This window comes from Pipistrellus hanaki (assembly GCF_964339955.1).
Source record: "Pipistrellus hanaki genome assembly, chromosome: 5".
Lineage (NCBI taxonomy): Eukaryota > Metazoa > Chordata > Mammalia > Chiroptera > Vespertilionidae > Pipistrellus > Pipistrellus hanaki.
The window spans coordinates 64,823,622-64,841,246 of record NC_140507.1 but is presented as its reverse complement, the minus strand read 5'-3'; the positions used below and the strand labels follow the sequence as shown (position 1 = coordinate 64,841,246).

General features: G+C 36.4%; 2 protein-coding genes across 4 annotated transcripts in view; one reads left to right on the top strand and one right to left on the bottom strand.

The window, feature by feature from the left end:
• LOC311623309 (histone-lysine N-methyltransferase SETMAR-like) overlaps positions 1–17,625 on the top strand; it is a gene marked incomplete at its 3' end in the record, with an annotated part of 325,341 nt that overhangs the window by 153,716 nt on the left and 154,000 nt on the right. The gene's annotated exons all lie outside the window — the stretch shown is intronic.
• Positions 7,051–17,625, bottom strand: part of GALNT7 (polypeptide N-acetylgalactosaminyltransferase 7) — a 120,490-nt gene continuing 109,915 nt past the window's right edge. For all 3 annotated transcript variants that reach the window (XM_084883745.1, XM_084883744.1, XM_084883743.1), the window contains 4 exons: positions 16,388–16,606; positions 14,494–14,592; positions 13,417–13,545; positions 7,051–8,792 (listed from right to left, as the gene is read on the bottom strand). In XM_084883745.1, the coding sequence (XP_084739871.1) occupies positions 8,655–8,792; positions 13,417–13,545; positions 14,494–14,592; positions 16,388–16,606 (585 nt within the window). In that variant the 3' untranslated portion in view covers positions 7,051–8,654. The remainder of the gene's footprint in view (positions 8,793–13,416; positions 13,546–14,493; positions 14,593–16,387; positions 16,607–17,625) is intronic.

Genomic DNA, 17,625 nt, shown 5'->3' with positions numbered 1-17,625 from the left:
AATCCACAAATAAGTGATATTTGTCTTTCTCAGATTGGCTTATTTCACTTAGCATTGTCTCCGAGTCCGTCCATGCTCTCTCAAAGGGTAAGAGAGCCATCTTTTTTATAACTGCATAGTATTCCATTATGTAAATGTCCCACAGCTTTTTTTATCTACTCATCTACTGATGGGCACTTGGGCTGTGTCCAGATCTTAGCTATTGTAAATTGTTTTGCTATGAACATAGGGGTTCATAGATTTTTTTCTGCTTGGTGTTTTGGGGGAGTTTAGAATATATTCCCAGAAGTGGGGTTGCTAGTTCAAATGAAGTTCCATTTTTAATTTTTTGAGGAAACTCCATACTATTTTCCATAGTGGCTGCACCAGTCTGCATTCACAACAGCAGTGGACTAGTGTTCTCTTTTCCTCTGCATCCTTGAGAGCACTTGTTGATTTTTTTATGATAGCCATTTAGCCATTCTAGCAGGTGTGAGGTGTTATCTTATTGTGTTTGTAATTTGCATTCCTCTGATAATTAGTGACTTTGAATATTTTTTTCAAATGTCTCTTGGCCTTTTTTGTAAGTCCTTTTCAGAGAAATGTCTATTCAAGTGTTCTGCCCAATTTTTAATTGGATTGTTTGTCTTCCTTTTTTTTTAGTTGTAAGAGTTCTTTATATATTTTGGAGATTAACCCCTTATCAGATATATTATTGGCAAATGTGTTCTCCCTTACAGTGGGTTTCCTTTTCATTTTGATGGTGGGTTCTTTTGCTATGCAGAAACTTTTTATTTTTATGGGATCCCATTTACTTTCTGCTTGATTTCCTTTGCCCTAGGAGATGTATAGCAAAAATTCTGCTACGTGAGATGTCTGATATGTCATTGCCTATGTTTTCTAAGATTTTTATGGTTTCATGCCTTACATTTAAATTTTTATCCATCTTGAGTTTATTATTCTTGTGTATGGTGTAAGTTGGTGGTCTAGTTTCACTTTTTTTTTTTTTGCATGTGTCTGTCCAGTTTTCCCAGCACCATTTGTTGAAGAGACTATCTTTATTGTATATTCTTAACTCCTTTGTCAAATATTAATTGACAGTAATAGTGTGGATTTAGTATCTGGCATCTCTGTTTTAATCCATTAGTGTATATACCTGTTCTTGTACCAGTAGCAGGCTGTTTTGGTTATAATGGCTTTGTAGTATAGTTTGTTATCTAGTATTGTGATCCTTCCAACTTCATTCTTCTTTCTCAAGATTTCTACAGCTTTTGGGGGTCTTTTATGGTTCCGTATAAATTTTTGGAGTATTTGTCCTAGTTCTGTGAAATCTGAATTATAAATATTAGCAATGAATTCAAATGTCCAAAGAAAACATGTCTACAGGTAAAATTCTGCCCAAGGTTCACCAATTTGTCCCTTTTATAAATTGAATAGTGTAGGTGAATATAAGATTATTAATATTTACTTGAAATAGGGTTGTTGAGAAAAGTTTATGTATGCCTTTCAGCTAAACATCTATCTAAATAATAGAGGAATAGGCAAATTAACTGGGACACCGTAACACCACAACCAAACAGTAGGGACCTGAGGCTGCATGGCACCTGGCTGGGGTGAGGAACCTCAGGCCATGTCCCCTGCCTCGTGGGGCTTGACAGGGGACCTCAGGCTATGCCCCCCACTTGGCAGAGCTTGATGGGGGACCTGAGGTTGCACCCCCCTGCCCGGAGGGGATTGACGAGGGTGGGGCCGGCCAGGTTTGGGTCTCCTGCATTTTTGAAGCATGTGCGGGTGGTGGGTGGGGACTTGACTCTAGGTCCCGTGGCATGCCCCAGACTTTGACTGACAGGAGGGAGACTTTCAATATGCATTTTACTAATTTCATCTCTGACATTTCTATTATAAAAGGCAAATAGCAATATTAAAACATTTTCTCTAATTCCCTTTTAATGTGCATGAATTTCATGCACCGTGCCACTAATTATTTTTATAGTTGTTTAAGAAACTCTCCTGCTCTCAATGCAAACTTATCTTCTTATCCTGTAGTAAACATAAACATAGACATTGTTTCTGAGGTTGTAATGGAATTACCTTGTGCTCCTCGGCCTTTTTTCTTGAGGATTTACGGTGCAGACTTCTCTTTTAGTCAGTCTCATCCTGGGACTTACATCTACAGCATAGTGGCTTAGGCCCATCCAGCATGGCTCAGCAGTTGGGCATTACCTATAAACCAAGAGGCCAAGGTTCAATTCCAGGTGGGGCACATGCCCAGGTTGGGGCCTGATCCCCATGGGAGAGTGCAGGAAGCAGCCAGTTCTCTCTCATCATTGCTGTTTTTATCTTTCTCTCCCTCTCCCTTCCTCTCTGACATCAGTTAAAAGAAATAGTGGCTCAGGAGCACAATTAGGTTGCCACATTAAAAGGAAAAAGAATTTCCAAGCAAGATGTAGCATCAAATTTCAGAACTGGAAAAGAGCTTTATATTAGTTGGACCAGTCACCTTCAGGGAGACATGGTGGCCAACTAGGAGAATGTCCTAGGGCAGCTGGTAAGAGATAGTCAAATATTAATTCATTCAAATTTATGTGCTATTCTTTGATTCTCCACGTCTTTTTTCTAATCAAGATGGGATCGCTACCCCTGGCATTGGGCAAGGAGACACCTCATTAGTGGTGTTGCTCTTATATCAATCAGGGGAAAAGTAGATGTACAGTCGTTAGTTCATCCTAGCTTGATGCCTCTGTCTGTGGCTGTTTCATGCCTGAGGCACATAAAATGAAAAAAATGAAAAAAAAGGAAAAAAAAAAAAAGATGGGATTGCTTATACAAAGAAAAAAAAATACACATGTACAAAAGGAAAAACAAGGTTATGAAAGAAATTAAGAGTAAAGTAATAGAGCTCATACCTGGAATTAGGTCAGAGTTGGGCTGTGTTTTTTTTTGGTTCAGTAACATCAGACAAGTCATGGAACCTTTCAGTGTCCCCATCTGTAAAATGATAATTTTTTTTTTTTAGTATTAAATAGGCATTGCATTTAAAACACTTGTCCTATTGGCCAGAAAAAGTAAATAGCCAATAAATATTAGTTTAAAAATACATACCAATATTTATGGGTTAATATAGTTTTATGATAAGAATATTAGATTTAGCTCTGAGATTCTTGACAATCAAGGTGGAGAGAAAAACTGCAGTTAACATGGAAAACACTGATAGAAATTTATCCCACAGGGTTCTGAGGACATGGAACATTAGAGTTATGACTTTGGCTCCAATACTAAATTTGTAAGCTTGGACAAGTTTACTTAACCTCTGTACCACATATAAATGTGTGACTGGATGTTTAATTTTAGTTGCTTTTGGTTTTACAAAAAGTGTTTGTTGAATAGTCTGTTGGGAATTGTCTTTGTCCCTCAACAGTATCTTAATGACTTACTAATATACTAGAGGCCTGGTGCATGAAATTCGTGCACTTGGGGGGAGGGGGTTTTTCAGCCAGGCCTGTGCCCTCTTGCAGTCCAGGACCCCTCAGGGTATGTACCCCTGCCAACATAGGCCTAATCACCTTGGGTATCGGGCCTAAGCTGGCAGTAAGACATCCCTTTCGCAGTCCAGGGCTCTCACAGTTCAGGATCCCTCATACCTTACTGCCTGCCTGCAAGAGGCAGGAGAAGCTCCTGCCACCATTGCTGTGCTTGCCAGCTTTGAGCCTTGCTTCTGGCTGAAAAGCGCTCCTAAGAGGGAGTGCACTGACCAGCAGGGGGCAGCTCCTGCATTGAGCGTCTGCCCCCTGGTGGTCAGTGCACATTATAGCAACTGTTCATACTGCTGGTCATTCTGCCATTCAGTCGATTTGCATATAAGGTTTTATCATATAGGATGACTAGTTCATTCATGTTCATTGCTTTGTAACATTCCATTGTATGATCATATCACAATTTGTCCATTCCCCTGGTGTTCCTGGGGCTTTTGCTATTGTAAATGGCAGTGCTATACAAACTTCTGTGCAGGTCTCCTGGTGGTCAAGTTCACTCCTCTCCAGTAACTGTAAATTCCAGCTCTTAGTGGCCCCAAACTCACTCTTTGCCTCCTTAGTTGTATGACCACTGTTTGAGCTCCATGTTCCTGTACCATGTTTGGTAGACAGACATGGTGAACCTGGGATTCACCTGCTGTGCTTCCCGTCTCAAGCATCTCAGTTGGCTTTGCCTCTTATATAACCCCTGAAAACAGTTGCCCCATATATTTTGTCCAGTCTTATAGTTGTTTAGGACAGGAGTATACGTCCAATACTCATTACTATGTATGGTCAGACATGGACGGCTGTTGATCTCTATATTTTACTGAAAGTTTTAGTTTTGCTTTGTGCATTTATTTGTTAATACAGCTAGAGTTTACTTGCTCATATCAAAAGCCAGGGACAAATTTCATAATTTAAAGAATATGTTCTTTAAGATGCAGTTACTAGTAATTTTATCCAAGGGTTAAATTGGACCACTGAAGATTACATCCTACACATGCTATATGAATTGTGAGGTAAACAGTTTATTCCCTTATTGAACACTAGGTCACCCCTGGTTTAAGAGGAAGCTTAACTTTAAACTTCATTTCTTCACTTGTAAAGTAGGGATAATAATATCTCATATACGAAGAACAGGTACACACACACAGCCTTATAAAAGGTCTGCAGTGTAGCTGTCTTAAATCTGATATTGACAGATTTTAAAACTTTGAAATGAGGTAATAATAGCTAACATTTATATTACCCTGAATATATGTAAGAATTATTCTAAGTACTTTATGTATATTAACTTATTAAATTCTAGTAACAATCTTATGAAATAAGCACTTAAAAAGGGAAAACTGAGGCATAGAGATTAAATAATTTATCCAAGGTCACTCAAGTAATTTGTAGGGGAGTAGGGATTACAATAAAGTCCATACTACTATTCAGATGACCAAATTGAAACACCATTCCATTATGAAAATTGCAGAACCCTTTGTCCTACCTCTGTTCAAATGTGGCTACCAGGCCTGATTCACTTAGAAAAGAGACATCCAGCAACCTTAATTATGGGCATTTAAAAAATTTTTAAAATGAAAACTGCAAAGCAATTACTGAATTTAGAAATAGTCCCTCCTTTAATCTCTAGGGATAGCATTCCCCTCAAATCATTCTGACTTTAGTCCATTTTCTTGCAACAGATTGATTCTAATGAATAACATGCATTTTTATAATGCTCAATACTTTCTAAAAGTATTTTTATTTATTTATTTATTTATTTATTTATTTATTTATTTATTTTTAATTTTTTTTTTTTCCCCTAAAAGTGTTTTTAAATGGATTAAGTTTTATATGCACAAACTATTGGCCTGCTGGGTATCTGGCTCAGGTCAGGTACTTGTCATATTTTCTATTGAATTGTAAGTGGATTTCCCCCCCAATTACATTCTGTCCAGAAATGAAATTTATTTCAAGATCCTTGTGAGGCACTATCTTAAGAAATATGTGAGCCCACATTTACTCCAGTCTGGAGCTACCAGTTTTTCATATTTTTTAGGCATAGGAGCTGAGAATTGGAAGACACAATAGCCAAGTCAGTTTTGAGCAAGTTTCCCGAATCAACAGGGCCACTTACTTGGATGTTAGTAGCCACCCTTCTTGAGATGCCATAGGATGTGCCACAAGGTCCTATGGCCTATGTCTAACTTCATTTTCGTAGGCTTCCCTTCTTTCTACTCAGTCAGTTGTAGAGAATTTTGACTTAAAAAACATTTTTGCTTTAAATAGGCAAATATATTGTAGAATATACTATCAAAAAAGATGCATGTTGCTGGGTTGTTTTTTTTTTTATAATTGGATATGGGACTTAAAAAAAATGCTACACATAGGTAATCAGAGGCAAAAAATAAACCTTTGTTTCCTTTCTACACATACTGGTAGATAAGGTCTGAGTATCCTAAGCACACCCTAACTCAACCACAAACTCAAGAACAAACTCAATATATAAGTATGGCTTATGATACTTTAGCTATTCTACTTGTGTATCTTATGAACAATCCAGTTATTACTTCAAATGTGCAGTGATTAGATTTAGAAACGATTAGAACTACTGAAAAAAAAAACAAACCCATGAATTAAAATACAGTATTTTATTTTTTCTCATCTAAAAAAACAAGCAACCCAGAATTAAGATATACATAAACTTCTCAAATTTATCCCTAATAAAATTCTGAATATTTATACAATTTCTACAGAAACATACAGTGTATCAAAATCTGCACAAATCAAATTTATAAAATGTGTAGAAATGCATAGTGATATTATCAACTTACAAAGCAAGGATATGGGAATTATTTCCAAAGCAGTCTACAGTAGAAAATAGTCATTATGGCAGCAGCTTCTGATGTGTTTTTTTTTTTTTTTTATGTGTGTGTGTTTAGTAAGGTTTCTGATTTCAATATAGAGGATCATTTTCATAGGTTATCTTAATGAATTGCACAAAATATCTATTTAAAATTTACATGCACAGTTTATGTGCCACCTTTCTTAGGCCTATGCATAGTTAAGGTTATAATTTATTCGACAAGAAAAATGAACCTATTTGCAAACATACAAGTAATTAAAGTACCAATTCTCTTTCTTTCTTATAGTTGATTTATTTTGCAATTATTTAAGCATATAAATTTACTCCTTTTTAAACATTTCTAGAGATGAATGAAAGTTAAAATGGTTGATTATAGATCAGTAGCAAAATACAAATAGACAGTTCAAAATTATAAATAAAATTCTGTTTAGGATGTTTAACTCACTATCCAAATTTAAGGATTAGCCTTGGAAGAAACAGATTTGTAGACTTTTCTTTTAAAAAAATGTAGGCTTTTTTTGTTTTGTTTTTTTCCTTTTCTTTTTTGAGCTTTAATTAAAAATATTTCCCTCTGGCAGTAATTTGTGAGTTACTTTCATTGTAATGATATCATGATTACAGGATCAAAAATGCTTAATTTATTTGCCATTTCCCTACCCATGTTATTTGCCCCCCAGTTAACATAGCATTTTATTATTTTTTAAAAAAATATTTTTTACTGATTTCAGAGAGAAACATCAATGATGAGAATCATTGATTGGCTGTCTCCTGCCCACCCACTACTGGGGATCAAGCCTGCAACCTTGTGCCCTGACCAGGAATGGAACTGGGACATCCTGCTTCAGAGGTCGATGCTCAACCACTGAGTCATGCTGGTGAGGCTTATTAATATAGCATTTTAATATTTTGAGTAAGAAAAGTATTTCGTTAGAAATAAAAACCTAACCAATCATCTCCAGTATTTGGTTTTCCTATACTGTCTTAGTAAATGTTTAAATCCAAACAAGTCTTCTTTTTACTGGAAAAATGCTAATAGAAATATATTTCCTAAAAAAATTAATAAAAATTAAGGGGGAAAATAAAAAAATAAAGATTAGGGAACTAACACTTAATCTAACAGAAAGGAGTTTATATTTGTTAATGAACTGTATTTTTAAATAGCCTTTTTAAATTTTTAAAAAATGTGCAGGGAATTTCATTTGGATGGAGATATAAATAAAACATCCATTCACTCTTGGCTTGAAAGGTTGCACAGCTTAGGTTATAATGCACAGGAGCTTTGTAAGGCTTAATTTAACAAGGTCTTAAAAATTCTTTCTTTAGAATGAACCTTTGATGTTTGTTTACAGCAGTGTTTTGTTGTTTTTGTTACCTCCCCCCACCCCATTTTAAGATTTGAAACTGAGAATTATAGTTTTCTAAAATGACAGGTATTGGGGGAAAGTAAATTCCAGAAGTCAGTGGTCAAATTTTCTCTAGTTGGCAGGCCGTTCTGCTGTTTAGGAGTTGGTATTAACAGAGGGCAGTGGGAATGCCAGCAAGTAGGGAACTTAATGCCACACAATCTTCAATTCCTATGGGAATTCTTTGGGATTTCATGTTGTTATTTCTTTCAAGCCATACAACATTCAATCTCAGAGCAAATGGTAGCACATAAATTCATTTCTGGGTAGTAAAAATATTTACTGGTGACCATTCCATCATTACCATCCTATATATCTCTGAAAGCTCTTGAAATATATACTGAGAAAATGAAAGAGGCACTAAATGTGTTGAAATTCACCTTTCAAAAAAGCAGCATGACTGTGAAGGAAGGCCACCTTGGCTAATAACCTGTGGCAGTGCTTCAAAAAGATGTAAAATTAAATAAAGACACAACAGGTTGATAATCACCAAGCTATATATGAAAGTCTGGTTACTCCAACCTTTTTCAAGTGTGTTAAAAAAAAAAAAAAAAAATCAAACTGCCTGTCAGACCCCTGAGTGTAATCCCAAAGAAGACAACGGTGCTTTTAGCTCTGTTCTGAACAGATATAAATGCACAAATTACCAACATCATCTTAAAACAAAACAAAACAAAAAGATGTAAACATCTATAAAGTTTAAGGTAAAAGCAGTTTTGTAAACAGTAACTGCAGATGACAATGTTATTGTAAAATCACAGTTTATCAATGTCCTTCAAACCGATCAGGAGGTGCTGGGTTTGGAGCTGTACAGAGTTATTAATAGTTGCAGCAGGTTTCAGGCGGTTTTCAGTCCTGTGAAAATTTGTGTGTCAGTAGGTAGGTTATTGGTTTCTTTTATTCTTTTTAAACACTATGGATGTTATTCATTTCCCACTTCTGAGTCATTTTACTGGAGTCACAATTGGAGAGGAACACTTGATGGAGGACATCCGAGCGGTCTAAGCACTTGCCAGAAGGAATGTGAGTAAACCTGTGCAGGTTCTGGAAAACACAGAAAAAAAAGTTTTAAATTTGTACTTTTTTTTATGTTACTGACATTAGAAGAAGTCCTTATTTGGCTTTCATATGGAAGTTAATTCAAATCAGTAAGTAGGCTGTCTTGACGTTTTGTTTATGGTTTCCTTTGCTGTGCAAAAACCTTTTAGTCTGATGTAGTCCCATTTGTTTGTTTTTTCTTTTGTTTCCCTTGCCGGAGGAGACATATCCAAAAAAACATTCAGAAGAGCATGTCAGAGAGTTTAGTTCCTATGCTTTCTTCTAGGAGTTTTATGGTTTTGGGTCTTAACATTTTAACCTTTTAATCTACTTTGAGTTTATTCTTATATATGGTGTAGGAGAGTGATTTAGTTTCATTTTTTGCATGTACCTGTGCAGTTTTTCCATCACTGTTTATTGAAGAGACTGTCTTTACCCCATTGTATATTCTTGTCTCCTCTGTCATAGATTAATTAACCAAATAGGCATAGATACATTTCTGGGTTCTCTATTCTGTTCCATTACAAAATAGTCACAGGGATATAAAGTATAGCATAGGAAATATAATACTGTAATAACTATGTTTGGTGTCAGCTGGGTACTAGACTTATTGGGGGGATTAACCATTATGCTATACTCCTTAAACTAATATAATACTGATTGTCAACTGTACTTGAAAAAAATGTTTTGGAGAAAAAAAAAAAAGATAATTCAAGCAAGATGGACAGGCTTCAACCAACCAACCATACATCAGACTTCAAACTTTTCTAATAGTTAGTCTTCTAAGTACTTTTATTGTTTTTATAAAGACTTATAACGTACTGCTGGTACCGCAAGTTCAGTGCACACAAACCTAAATTCATTATCTCCCCCTCTAAATCTATTTTTCTAGTTCCTATTCGAAGGACAATATCAGCTTCACAATCCTCATGATAGAGGCATTCATGTTGTACCTGCCTTCCCTTCCTCACTTCCCGTTTCTCTCCCTCCCTTCCTGATGAGCAGTCACAAGGTGTGATATTTGCAATATCACTGGTATGTACCCTTTCCTATCTCCATTGCAATGTCTTAGTTTAGCCCTCATCTGTTGTAGGTTTCTTCACATAGTTCTTACAGGGTGGTCCTCAGACTATCTAAGATTGTATCTGTAAGGTCAAAACTATTTTCATAATAATACAAAGACCCCATTTGCCTTTTCCCCCATATTGACATTTATCTGACGGTGCAAAAGCAATGGTGGGTAAAAGTGCTGGTGCCTCAGCATAAATTAAGCAGTGTCACAAAACTGCTAATAGTCACATTCTAATAGTTAAAAAAGGAAATGCCAGTTTCACTTAAGAATGTCCTTGATGAAGCAGTAAAACTTACTAGTTTTACTAAATCTTGAGCCTTGAGTATAATTTTTAAAAGATTCTATAAGATGAAATGGAAAATATGCATGGCACTTCTGTATAGTGATTACCACAGTTATCTTGAGGAAAGTACACATGCAACTGTTTGACTTGAGTGTTCAACTAGCTGCTTTTTTCATGATTTGTCATTTTTTATTTTTTTATTTTTTATTTTCTAAAGTATACTAGAGGCCTGTTGCAGGAAGATTCCTGCAATAGGGCTTCCTTGCTGTCATCTCCGCTGCCCCACCTGCATCCCTCCCTTCTCCTTTGTCCCACTTGCTTGCTTCTCTGCAGCTTCGCTACCTTCTGCAGCACTTGGCTTCTTTCTACGCTGTCTTCAGTCTTTGCTATAGGCCTGGATATGCAAATTAACCGCCATCTTGGATTAATTTGCATACTTGCCCTGATTGGCTTGTGGGCATAGAGAAGGTACAATTTGCATGTTTCTCTTTTATTAGATAAGATTTTATTGATTTTTTTACAGAGAGGAAGGGAGAAGGATAGAGAGTTAGAAACATCAATGAAAGACAAACAGTGATGAGCTCCCATACACCCTCTACTGCGGATATGCCAGCAAGCAAGGTATATGCCCTTGATTGGAACCGAACCTGGGACCTTTTAGTCCGCAAGCCACTCTATCCACTGAGCCAAACCAGTTAGGGCCATGATTTGGCATTTTGACTAGAAAGGTCAACTCACAGACAAACTACAATTATTCAAACTTTGTAGACATTTTCATGAAAAGGAAGTGAGCCTTTTCCTTCAAGAAGAAAAACAACAATCACACACAAAAAAAAATCCATAAATCTGACAGTATTTGTTGTCATTGATATAAGTTGAGTTTTCAAGCAAAAATTAAAAATTTTTGAAAACTGGCAACCACCTCCGTGAACATGATAGCTTCCTAATATGTGTATTTTTGACATTGCACAATGAAATTTGTCACCATTTGCAAGATTATAACTTAGTGAACCATGATTTTCTAAATGAGCAATGCATGATGTTACAAAAGCTGACATGGGTAAAAAATCCACTCAAAGACCAATGGATTTTAACATAGAACAGTATTCACTTGTATGGTTTCAGATTTTACATGACCAATAACAAGAAACGATCACTTATAGACTTGTGTAGTAGCATCAAAGAATAGCCAAGTTATCTGAAAGTGCTATTAAATTATTCTTCTTTTCCAACTGCATGTTTATGCGAGGCTGGATTTTCCTCAAAATATAATTCAAATGGAATGTAGAAGAAGTATGAGAATTTAGCTGCCTTCTAGTAGGCAAGATATTAAAGGGATTTGCAAAACTATAAAATAATGCCTTTTTCACTTTTTTAAAAAAATTATTATTCATTGAAAGTATTATTTATATTAATATATAATAGGACTAGTATTAGCTTTATATAAATTATAAATGAATACATAATTACCTGTGAAATTTATTGGATTAATTTCCAATTTTATTGATAGATATTTTATTAGCTATAATTTACATAAACATAATCTGTCTGAGAAGAGTCTCAATAATTTTTAAGAGTGTAAATGGAATCCAGAGACAGATACATTTGAGAACTTCTAACGAAGCTTTTCAGTTCATATTTCACAATGTTTCCATAATTATTTTCCTAAAAGTATCCATTGTTTCCTATCACTGCATTCCTCAAATAATGCCAACTGCTCTCCTAAACTTACAAAATGAAGTTCAATGTTCTGTCATATGGAGGGCAATTCTAAACATGATTCCTAAAATTTTTCTCTCTACACCTTCATGCCATGCCTTTGCTCACCCGTTTGTCTTACTTAACTCTCCACAAGAAGTCTCTTTATACTTCAGTGATACTGGTACAATGATACTTCCTCTATGAAACTCATCAGAAATAATTCCTATCAATCTCTCTTCTGCCGTCTTATGGCATTGTGTTTATTTTAATTTCTACCTTCCTCCCCCCTTCTCTGCTATTGTAGTATTATGTGCTTATTTTTTGAAGTCACTACCTCATTGGGCCCCAGTATTCAGGGGTAGGCAAAAGTAGGTTTAACTATCCACTTTCATTGGTCAGTAGTTAAATTATCCGCCACCATTACCTAAAAGATAAATTATAAGTAAGGATATGAAATAATAAAATCAACAATAATATTAGAAATATTGTAATAAGAATAAATTCATGTACTCACAACTATAAGCCTACTTTTGCCCACCTGTATGTTTAGTAAATCTGATGCACAAATGTATATTTAGTGCTGTGCCCTTTAAAACGTATAAAATATGCACATTCCATTTTTTTATCTATTATTTCTCAATGGTAATTTCTGGTCTCTCAGCCTTCTTTTACTACCTTACTAATATTGTTCTTACTTATTGCTATTACTAATTTCTTTGTGGAAATAAATGCTCTGTTCTTCAAGATTTATGCTGATCTTCTTCCTAACTTGTTATAAAAAAATCAGCAATTGACACACTCACCACTTTACAGTAATTACCTATGAATGTTGATGACAGGAAATATTAAACTAGATCATAATACATACCAACATAGCAAACAAATGCTTGCATGACAGTCAGGGTATGATAATATATTAAATGAGTAAATAAAATTGAGGTTGCCAAGTTATTTCAGATTGGGGCAGCTTTCCAAACTTTGTTTTACAATATATTTATTTTAGCCAAGTGCATACTTTAAAAATTATACATAAATCCATCAACATGATGGAATCCTCAACTTGGCACAGAACTCTTGAATATTCACAGCTAAAATAGAAAAACTGTTCCTTCCCCCAGTAGCAAATAAATATGACCTTTAAAGCAAGAAATAGGTAACATTTATCTAACAATTGTATCTATAAAACAATGATAAGTAGTGAAGGCCTAGATTTTCAAGTGTTATTTGTCTGTCTCTAGCGCCACCTTCTGGACAACATGAAATATAAACACAGTATTTTTTGTTACGTATATTTGCCCTTACAGAACACTGATTTTCCCGGGTTACTGACATTAGCGGGCCTTTGTGGATATCTCATGACCTCGTTACATGACAATATTGTACCAGAGGATAAAAGTGATGCTTCATTATGGAACAATGGAGTCATGAGTGCTCAGGAAAACAAATGACTAAATGAGAGGGAAATGCAAGCCAATTTGAGGTTTTAAGACTTATACATTTAAATTCCACAAGGAAGGTGTTATTAAAATGAAATAGCATCTAATTATTATTTGGGAAGTTGAAGTGCAGAATACCTTGAAGTACTGCCATTCCTTAAATTCATTCAGGTTGCAGTGTGTAATCATGATTTTTGATCCATCAGGCCCCTTTGTCAAACACTGGTCATACTGCATGAGTTGATTTGCTTCATTGATTCGGAAAAGCTAATAAAAAAAAAAAAGAAAAGAAATAAGAAAACAACACAGGCACCTTCTCTGCTGATACACGAAAACTAACTCAATGGCTACCTTATTTTTCTATAATATTTTTGTATGTTCAGAACTGTATATCCAAAGACCAGAATTGTATTCATTTTGATGTTAACGAACTAACACTGGAAGGATTATGTTCTTTACCCTCTTAGATACAGAAGGATCATTAACACATATTTATCACGTACCAACAATGTGAGAAAATACAAGTGAAAACAGATCTGATGTAGGAGGCAAGAAAACTACATAAGGAATTAGGAAAATGTATTAGGGGAATATACATTACTGGCTATAACATTCCAGCTTATTGGGAGGAAATGTGGAATTCTGGATAATATTTACAAATTCAATTGTTAGGGAGCAAGGCTTGCATAGTTATAGACTCACACAAGAATACATTCTAACTAGAGACTGGTGCCTCTCTGTCAGTCGGATGTCCTTAGTGCTGCCTCAGAGCGGGGAGAGGCTCCCGCCATTGCTGTTGCGCTTGCCAGTGTGAACCCTGGTCCTGGCTGAGTGGCAACTCCCCCTGTGGGAGCACACTGACCACCAAGGGGCAGCCCCTGCATTGAGCGTCTGCCCCCGGGTGTCAATGTGCAATCATAGCAACCGTTAGTCCCACTGTTCAGTCAATTTGCATACTAGCCTTTTAATATATAGGACAGAATGTCTTATATTAAATTCTAGATTGCGATTGCTTATGTTGAAAAGCAGTGCTGTTATTATTATACCCTCATATAACTAAAAGTTTTTGCTCAGTTTTTTTTTTTTTTTTTACAGAATGGTTTACTTTACCAAACAAAGAAAATTCCCAAATTGAAAACCAAAGGAATTCCCAAGATCAACAAGCAGGCAGCTCTCACTGCAGAACCAACTTGAATATGAAAGGAGGTAATTTACCTGGTTCCCTCCCATCCTGTGGCAGGGTCCTAGTTCAACGAAGCCTCCATTCGTCCTTCCCATGCTATCGATGCAGTAAGCAGATTCAAAGCCTCTGATCTAAAAACAAGAACAAAGAACCAATAGCAGGCAACCGTTTAGTTTTTATTATGACCTAACATCAGCGTAAAAGAGTTTCATGTTAAATATTACGGTTCATAGTGGACGTATGGGTATGTGTAATGCCAGGTTATTACTGTATTTATTGTTAGTCCTGGAATAGCTTAGAGTATAGTAGTCATCTTTGAAATAATTGAGGGTCTTTAACTCCATATTAAAATGCGCTCATTCTAAGGAAGGGCATTGGCCTATAGATTTTGATAAAATACAACGGAAGAAAAAGAATGATAGTAACTATTAAATACAATCCAAGACACAGATAATTCACATGAATAAGAAGCAACTAAAGTTACCTAACCACAGTGGCCACAGACACTGGCCCTAGATGTCTAGACCAAAACTGCATTTGTAAGGTAACTCCCAAATGGCTGTGAGGCACTTTTCTGGTAGCTGTCTGCAGGGACCTAAGAGGCAAATGTTATGGCAACTGGACCAGGAAGTGAGACTTTTCTCTGACTAAGGATAAGGTAGGTGAAAAGCCAACAAGGTTCCATATCGGAAATGCACATTTCTTATAAAAATAACCTTTTCACTTCTTAGAAATATTATATATCTCAATTATAAATTACTATATGTTTTATTCACTCAGTCAGTATATACCCATGACAATGGAAGAGCTTTAGAAGATACAAAGAGAAGCGAAAGCAAGTCCTGGTCCTCAGGACCCTCACGTCTGCAGGGAGTCTGAGGGGCCAAGTCAGTCAGGATGGAGGGATGGACAGGCGGCGGAGGAAGAGCCCCCTCCCATAGGAAGGAATTCTGAAGCAGCTGGTGGGCTTTTCCCTGAATGTGTAGGGAAGGCTGAAAAGTGAAACGTGAGGTGCCAAGACAGGAAGCGGTTAAATTCAGATTGAGATTACAAAGGGAGGAAATGCACCCAGTTACAAAGGCAAGTTTGAAGAAACAAAGAAATGACAACACAGATAAATGACTTTGATTTTAATTATTTCTAGTTACCATTAATTCATTCATTCACTTGACAAGCTTTTTGAGGGCCTTAGTACATGGGGGTCTCTGCGTTAGTTCACTGGGACACAATGGCGAACAAATACTGACTGGCTGAGAGAGAGAGGCAATTTTCAGTGCTATGAGAAATCATGCAAAAACCACAGGACTGCCGGGACTGGTTTGGCTCTGGATAGAGCGTCGGCCTGCGGACTGAAAGGTCCCGGGTTCGATTCCGGGCAAGGGCATGTACCTTGGTTGCGGGCACATCCCCAGTGGGGGGTGTGCAAGAGGCAGCTGATCGATGATTCTCTCTCATCGATGTTTCTAACTCTATCCCTCTCTCTTCCTCTCTGTGAAAAATCAATAAAAAATATTAAAAACAAAACAAAACAAACAAACAAACAAAAAAACCCCACAGGACTGAGTCTTTTGATGGAATAGGAAAGAAAAAGACTTTTCATTGACAAAAGCCTACAATGATAATTCCTACATTGAAAGCAGTAATAATAAGTTGGAATTAGCCAAGAAAGGGAGTCAGACTGAGGGGTAGAGACGTGGCAGGCGAGAGTGGACAGTGGTCAGGACGAGAGGAGCCATATGTGCAGAGAGCAGAGGACTCACAGCTGCTAAGGGTGGTTGTAACTGGGAAGGAGGGGGAAGGACTGGACAGATGTACCCAAACTTTCCCTCAAGATTCTTCTCCCTCGTACATTTCACCTCTCTCTGCATTCTCCCAAACTCATCTCCAAACAATGCATTTTAATATCTGAATATCACTGATACTTACTTCTCCCCACTCAATGTTTTTGGGTGGCAAAGGGTAGTGTGAGGTGATATCATAAGCAATCTCTTCCATGAACCATTTGAAACTTTTGCAGTTGTGATCTTCTCGAAATTTTTTTAGCTCAGAGATATCCCCATATGCTAACGCCTTGGATTCAGGACGACTGGCATAGAAGTAGTCTTTATATTCATCCCACCAGACCTCAACAACTCTAACATAATTCTGTGGAGGAAAAAATTAATACCATTTTAACAAAAATATTTGTAATATCATAAACAGCTTATCTTAGACACCTGAAATAGGACCAACATATAACACACTTATTTCAATAAGACCTAATATTTAAACAAAAATGCAACTGAGCTAATGACTCTAATATGTCAATTGCCAAGGATAAAATCATCACTTTTGTTTAACTAAAAAGTGATGGACATAAACTCTTAGCTGCAAGAGATATCTATTCTAAGAGAATATATTCTGTCCTGCTTCTAGAAGAAGAATTTGCTACCCAGAGGGGGTTTATGAGAGGCTGGCCAGACACTGATGCTCCTCCCAGAATTATCTCCATACCATTTCATACATCATGAAAAGCAATAGTTTTGTTTAATAAAAACAAAGTTTTGTAAGAAAAAAAATCCCATTTCAGAAACCATCATGAAAAACAATAGCTTTAATAAAACACATCTTAACTACAGAAGGACCATTTTTACCATAACCCAGAATTACCTGGGTATTTTCCCCACTGGTGCACTTTAAGAAAAAGTAACTCATGAACAATAAAAATCAGTTGGCATTGTGATAACTGACAAAGACCTAACTTCTAAGGTTTTAGGGAATGCTGCATGTAGGCATGAATACATGGGACAGATTTAGTACACACTCAATCTAGTCTCTTGGTCTTCTCTGGCAGCATCAGCAAACTGTGTTGCAAAGGGTCAGGTGAGTTGGACAACCCTAACATGCCCCCCAAGTTTTATTCATGGGCAAATAGAGAACACCAGGAAAAGGAATCACTTTTGAGAAAAAGTTTGACTACGTTGAGTATGAAATATCTAAGAGGATAATTCTAGAAGACAATTAATTATAAATATCTGAAGCTGAAAAACAAATGGGCTAGATAAATCCACAAAAACCATTGGTAGGCACCCTGGTGGCTGAAGTGCATGGTGCTAAAACTGGAGAAAAGAAAGTGTCTGGCATATTCGGGGCATTCTCTAATAATATGCCGAACATGACACTTA